This window comes from Cherax quadricarinatus, chromosome 52, assembly GCF_038502225.1.
Source record: "Cherax quadricarinatus isolate ZL_2023a chromosome 52, ASM3850222v1, whole genome shotgun sequence".
Taxonomy (NCBI): domain Eukaryota; kingdom Metazoa; phylum Arthropoda; class Malacostraca; order Decapoda; family Parastacidae; genus Cherax; species Cherax quadricarinatus.
Window position 1 is genome coordinate 17676868 of NC_091343.1, and position 7500 is coordinate 17684367.

Here is a 7500-nt window from a genome sequence, read left to right on the forward strand (position 1 = left end):
TCCACCTACACCCATCTGCACCACCACCCACCCACACCTTCCTGCACCACCACCCACCTGCACGACCTACCTGCACCACCACCCACCAACACCCACTGGCACTACCACTCACACCCACCTGCACCACCACCCACCTACACCCACCTGCACCACCCACCCACACCTTCCTGCACCACCACCCACCTGCACCACCACCTACCTACACTCACTTGCACCACCACTTACCTACACCCACCTGCACTACCACTTACCTACACCCACCTGCACCACCTACCTGCACCACCACCCACCTGCACCATCATCCACCTACACCCACTTGCACCACCACTCACCTACACCCACCGGCACCACCACCCACCTATTCCCACCTGCACCACCACCCACCTACACCCACCTGCACCACCACCCACCTACACCTACCTGCACCACCACCCACCTGCACCTACACCCACCTGCACCACCACCCACCTGCACCACCACCCACCTGCACCACCACCCACCTACACCTACCTGCACCACCACCCACCTGCACCTACACCCACCTGCACCACCACCCGCCTGCACCACCACCCACCTACACCTACCTGCACCACCACCCACCTGCACCTACACCCACCTGCACCACCACCCGCCTGCACCACCCACCTGCACCACCACCCACCTGCACCTACACCTACCTTCACCACCACCCACCTGCACCTACACCCACCTGCACCACCACCCACCTGCACCACCCACCTGCACCACCGCCCACCTGCACCACCACCCACCTGCACCACCACCCACCTACACCCACCTGCACCACCACCCACCTACACTACCCACATAGATAATCCATTTTAAAACCATTTTATTACCATAAATTACCATAATTTTTATATAATTCTATAATTATTTATGATTTAATTTGGTGATTATTAAAATGATTATTGTATTTTATTATATTTATCATAATTATAGTAATTAATATTATATAACTATAATTGCAGAAGCACAGAACCTCAGTAATGATATGTATATGTACTATCATATGTAAGTCTTATATGTAATTAGATCTGATTAATGAATGTAATTAATTAATTATTATAACTTTTAATTACCAATTTTAAACACTAATTACTTCGTCTCACGAAGAGGGGATAACTGTTGCTTAATTACACTTAAATGCACACTAATCATCACCACCATCACCACTATTAGTCATCACCACCATCACCCCATAGTCACCACTGTTATTGTCGTCAGTCACTACTGTAATTTTCATCAGTCACCACCATTAACACCACCAGTCACCACTATTACCGCCACCAGTCACCACTATTACCGCCACCAGTCACCACTATTACTGTAATCAGGCACTACCATTAACACCACCAGTCACCTCTATTACTGTCATCAGTCACCACCATTAACGCCACCAGTCACCACTATTACTGTCATTAGTCACCAACATTAATACCATCAGTCACCACTGTTACTGTCATCAGTGTTAACTTTACCACTACACTACTACCAACAGTTTTCTTACCGCTGTTACTACTAGTACCACTACTATTATCACCACTTGTAATTTCACCATCACCACCATCAGTATCGTAGCCACTGCCAGTATTATCACCACAACCACAACAATGACCCTTACTGTCAGTTTGACCACTTCTAGCACACGGCATCACAGTACAACCCTACTTTCAGTATGGCCCCCTACAATCACCAATGCCAATATCAGCACCAACACAGTCACCACCACTAAAACCTCCAATAGTATCACCACCACTACAATCACCACTACCAGCATCACCATCAATACCTTACAACCCGCCACTAACCTCAACGCTTCTCTCTCCACAGACATTCTGTGTGGTGTCGAAACGTTTCCGGAAGAACTACGTCCACCGCTTCTCCGCTTCGAAGTCTCTCTTCCTCTTCTCGCCGTGGCACCCACTTCGACGTGCTGCCATCTTCCTCTCTACCAACCAATTCTTCGATTACCTGGTCATGGCTACGATCCTCCTAAACTGCGTCTTCCTTGCCATGACGGAAACCGTACCCGAAGCCGAGTGAGTACTTTCGGACAATTTGTTTAGGTTTCTGGCAAGATGTAGAAGTAGGGTAGATGGAACGATGTTTTTAATAGAATTACGTACATTAGCTATTTGATAATTATTTTGTGGGCACACTAGCAGTGGGCAACTACCCTAATCTAATTGACAGTTACATTGTAGGAGCACCTGCAGTGTGCAGACGCCCTATTTGATATAATATCTGCAATGTGGGAACGTTGGCGGTGCTCCACTACCCTATTCTACGTAACAGTTGCATTATAGGGGCAAAAGCTAGCTCTGTTTCCCTATCACATTCCATCACACAGCACGGGTTACATGAGGTTGTAGCATATGTCAGCCTGAGCTGTGAGACTTGAGGAGGGTGATGAGGATGTCGTCAGACATTGCACTAAGGAATCACTAGCTACGGCAGCTTTAAAATTGCCTTCCAGCAAGACTGGCAAGAGTTATTAGGAAGGAAGGATAGATGGAGAATACTAGAGATTAGTAATGCTGCTACTGCTGCTGCTGCTACTACTACTACTACTACTCTTAGTAATACTCTTAGTACTACTACTACTACTAATAATAATAATAATAATAAAATGAAGTAAATATGATTATTCTCCTTAATAACATTACTGTATTTTTCCTTAATGACAGTAGTGGAATTTCTTCTTAGTGACATTATTATAGTTTCCCATTAAGGGTCACAAAGTCAAGATTAGTTTAGCTTAGGTCATTTAACAAGCATAGAATCAAGCTAAGAGTCGTACAATGTTTAACTCTTCTCAGTCTTAATCCTGTGTGTTGAAAGGCAAATTAGTTGCTTTCAGAAGAAGATATAAGAAGAGTAAGGGGAGAGGTTAGAAACGGAAGGGACAGGGGGAGGTGGTGGTCAGAGGGAAGAGGGGTAGCGATGGGAGGGGCAGGGGAAGGCTTTATAGGTTGGGAAGGGAACTGTTGTGGGAGGGTTGAAGGTAGAATAAATGAAAGTATTTTGGGCGAACATTTCTCCTGTTTACAACCAATAATTTCTGGTCGAGAGAAGCGCATTTGCATAGTTGTAAAAGGCGTTTACGGGGCAATGTTCAACGTAGACAAGCTGCACCGATTATTTGCACTCTATGTGATTTCTTGCAGACATAATCCCATAATACCTGTTTACAATGAAAATATTTTACGAATTTACAATGGTCTGTTGTACAGAGCTGGAGACTTCTTTGAAAATGCTTTGAATATCAGCGTAATGCTCCCGGCATACCATGTTTTCAGCATTTTCAGTAGTTTCACAGATTTACACAAGGCGTGCAGATTAATTTTCAGACATTACCAAGTTTTATTGAAAAGAAAACACTTGGAGAATTTTCGAGACATGAGAGAGAGGATTAGCATTTGTTTTTTGTTTGTATTAGTAAACGAAGCTTAGATAACTAAACTGAAGCTCCTGGGCCGGCCTCTTAAGACAGAGTGGCAGGCTGTAGTGGAGTTTGTATTCTTATAACCATGTACGGAGTCAACTTCTAAATATATGTGCGAAAATTTGTGTGTGCAATAATTTCGCAAAAAATCATACTAAACCTAACGAAAAAATATATTTCATTGTGTTTGTTTTTATTAAATTATTGTAAATTTGTCTAAAATATGTTTAGTTGGATTAAGGTAAATTAAACTGCGCTTGTAATAATAAGGTTAGGTAAGTTTTCTAAAGTTTTTTGGTACAAAATTATAAATTTTTACATTAACATAAATGAAAAAAAATATATCTTTAAACTTATAAAAGGAAATTTTAGAAAGGACTTAATTTTAAATGAGTTCTTGCTAATTGACCGATTTTACCTATTCGGCACGACACACACATACACAGACACATACACACACACACACACACACACACACACACACACACACACACACACACACACACACACACACACACACACACACACACACACACACACACACACACACATATATATATATATATATATATATATATATATATATATATATATATATATATATATATATATATATATAATATAACAACAGAAGACTTATAAAGCAAGACTGTTGACCTCACATGTGACCTGGCTGAACCCGGGAGATACAGTTTCAAAGTTTTGAAGCTTTTAGTCAAGTCATATGATAGGTAAAATTTAGGTGGCATTGAGTGCGTGTGTGTGTGTGTGTGTGTTTACTCACCACATTCATTTCTTTTCTTTACTGAGAGGAATTGTATGTAAAAATCAAAAGTGATGTGTATTATTCAGCAGAAGAGTTCGGTCAGGTCACAGATGAAATAAAAAAAATAGAAATATCTTCGATTTCTGGGATCAAGAGCTGGTCCCAGCAGCATCGAGACAGACCCTTGAGAGGTCCACTGTAGACTCAGGCAGGAATCCAAGACAAGTGGAGATCGGGCATGAATCTCCTGATATTGGAAGCCTGGGCATACTTGGGGCATATTTCTGGCATTGCAGTAGTCGTGCTGAGAATACTGAGACGTCAGGTGCTGAGGAATGTCTCAGCGAGGAGAATGTGAGCTCGGGAGTGCCTCATTCCTCACCCTTCAGTAACTGCAGCCTTGGCACTGCTCTGGTTCGCTGACACTGCACCACCTGCTGCCTCTGTGACTGAACGCCTGCTAACTCTCTCTCTGTCTCTCTCTCTCTCTCTCTCTCTCTGTCTCTCTCTCTCTCTCTCTCTCTCTCTCTCTCTCTCTCTCTCTCTCTCTCTCTCTCTCTCTCTCTCTCTCTCTCTCTCTCTCTCTCACACACACACACACACACACACACACACACACACACACACACACACACACACACACACACACACACACACACAATGTAAAAAAATCAGAGACAAGGAAAACATTTTAGGTGAGGTAAAAAAAATTATCTTGTAATTTCTAAGCAGAAGGGATCCCACTGAGTACAAAGTCATTCTCCTATATTCTCACACAGATGAGAACCACCTAAGATACACTCCAAATTTGTCTTTTAAAGTCAAATGCGCTTCTGAGAGAGAGAGAGAGAGAGAGAGAGAGAGGGAGAGAGAGAGGGAGAGAGAGAGAGAGAGAGAGTGAAGCAAGTATGTAATAGATGAGAAGAATCACTTGTGGTCGGATCTTAGGTTTTTTTTTTTTTTGATCTCTGTAAATTATTCGATCTCTTGTTACGTAGTCTATGATGATTCTTGATCCTTTTACTATATTTTTTTCCCAGCAATAAGATGGTAATCTAGATCGTTGATGTTTTTAATGACTGTGTTAGAAACTTTATTCTAGTGTCCGGAAAGGTCTTCTGGGCTCCGCTTTCCTGAGCTGACCTTACCATGGTTGCGTGAAGTCACAACTCCGTGTGGAAGATCGGAGGATCGAGCCTCCGATCCTGGCACAGTTGCTCAAATTTATTGCTGTTATTTCCACTAAAAATCATGGAAAATGAAGTGAATGTTGATCATTAAGTTTTTGACGTTGATAAATATAGCATGGGATTTTTGATAGTCTGGTGTGAATACTGTCAGCTTTTGTCAGCCTTTGTTAGGCTTTGTCAGCATTTTTCAGGTTTTGTTAGGCATTGTTTTAAAATCATGTTTAAAATTAGCCTTTACTTGTGTTGTTGGAGATTTATAGATGAATTTTGCGTTGGAGACCTGGTGTTGGAGACTTGGTGTTGGAGACTTGGTGTTGGAGACTTGGTGTTGGGAGGAAGAACTTGGTAGTTATGTCTCCAGTGTAGTGAGTACGACAAAGTGTCAGCTGTGACATTTTTGTTCAACAAGTGTCAGCTGTAACATCTCTATTCAACAAGTGTCAGCTGTGACATCTCTATTCAACAAGTGTCAGCTGTGACATCTCTGTTCAGAAAGTGTCAGCTGTGACATCTGTATTCAACAAGTGTCATCTCTGTTCAACAATTTGCCATTTTTATAAAAAAATTATATCGAATTGAATTTAAACACAAAATCGACTATTTTTTTTTTTTTAGGATTGAAGATAATTTTAAATAATAATAAGTGCAAAAATGAAACCGTGAAATTTTGAAAACTCGCGTTTTTAAGATCTTTTTGTTTGATGAGTTTAGTGAGCCCTTAACTACTGTATTATAATGAGTTTAGTGAGCCCTTAACTATTGTATTATAATGAGTTTAGTGAGCCCTTAACTATAGTATTATAATGAGTTTAGTGAGCCCTTAACTACTGTATTATAATGAGTTTAGTGAGCCCTTATATACTATATTTTCACGAGTTTATTGGCTTTTTAAAGTCTGTATTAACGCACAAGTTCATGCCAGGGTCATGTTAGTTAGTCTTCACGTCTTCCACTAACTTCTTCCAAGGCTTTTGGCTGATAACTTCAGAATGTCTTACCCGGTCGGCTTCAAATTTTCAACTTTGGTCAGTTATAAGGAGGGAAAGGTTGGTGGAACAATGGACAGTTGCAAGTTGTTGCCTCTACTCAATTTTTATGTAGACCATTGCCAAAATTGGTTTTCCCTGCGGAAAACAATCACAGGGGGAAGTGTTTCAGAAATAGGTGAGGAATTAGCAAGAACGTTCCTTTGAACGAAACTGCTGGGATCTCTTACTCATTTCTGCAACATTGCAAGCTCCTGATGTGCTGATAACATCACGAAAGGCCTAGAGCTGTCATTCAACTCCCCCCGTGGCAGTTTTGCACTCTCCAACACCGGTGTATCCTGCTTAGAAGATCGGTGTTACTGCAATGTGTAGGTGCCATTGTACCGCTTTTAATGGAGGAATGGCCACTATAGCCACCATATCCCACTATATCCACCGTATCCCACTATATCCACCATTTCCCCGTTGTGGTCACCATCTCCCCACCATTGCCAACATCTCCCTGCCATCGCCACCATCTCCCCACCATTGACAACATCTCCCCACCATTGCCAACATCTCCCCACCATTGAGAACATCTCCCCACCATGGCCAACATCTCCCCACCATGGGCAACATCTCCCTGCCATCGCCACCATCTCCCCACCATTGCCAACATCTCCCCACCATCTCCCCGCCATCGCCACCATCTCCCCACCATTGTCAACATCTCCCCACCATCTCCCTGCCATCGCCACCATCTCCCCACCATTGCCAACATCTCCCCACCATCTCCCTGCCATCGCCACCATCTCCCCACCATTGCCAACATCTCCCCACCATCGCCACCATCTCCCCACCATCGCCACCATCTCCCCAGCATTGCCAACATCTCCCCACCATCGCCACCATCTCCCCACCATTGCCAACATCTCCCCACCATCTCCCTGCCATCGCCACCATCTCCCCACCATTGCAAACATCTCCCCACCATCTCCCTGCCATCGCCAACATCTCCCCACCATGGCCAACATCTCCCCACCATGGCCAACATCTCCCCACCATTGCCAACATCTCCCCACCATCTCCCTGCCATCGCCACCATCTCCC

The 7500-nt window shown here is 43.3% G+C and overlaps 1 protein-coding gene across 3 annotated transcripts in view; it reads left to right on the forward strand.

The window, feature by feature from the left end:
* Window positions 1–7500, forward strand: part of LOC128696887 (sodium channel protein 60E-like) — a 538339-nt gene that overhangs the window by 115113 nt on the left and 415726 nt on the right. For all 3 annotated transcript variants that reach the window (XM_070096097.1, XM_070096098.1, XM_070096099.1), the window contains exon 3: window positions 1852–2060. In XM_070096097.1, coding sequence (XP_069952198.1) covers window positions 1852–2060 — 209 coding nt within the window. The remainder of the gene's footprint in view (window positions 1–1851; window positions 2061–7500) is intronic.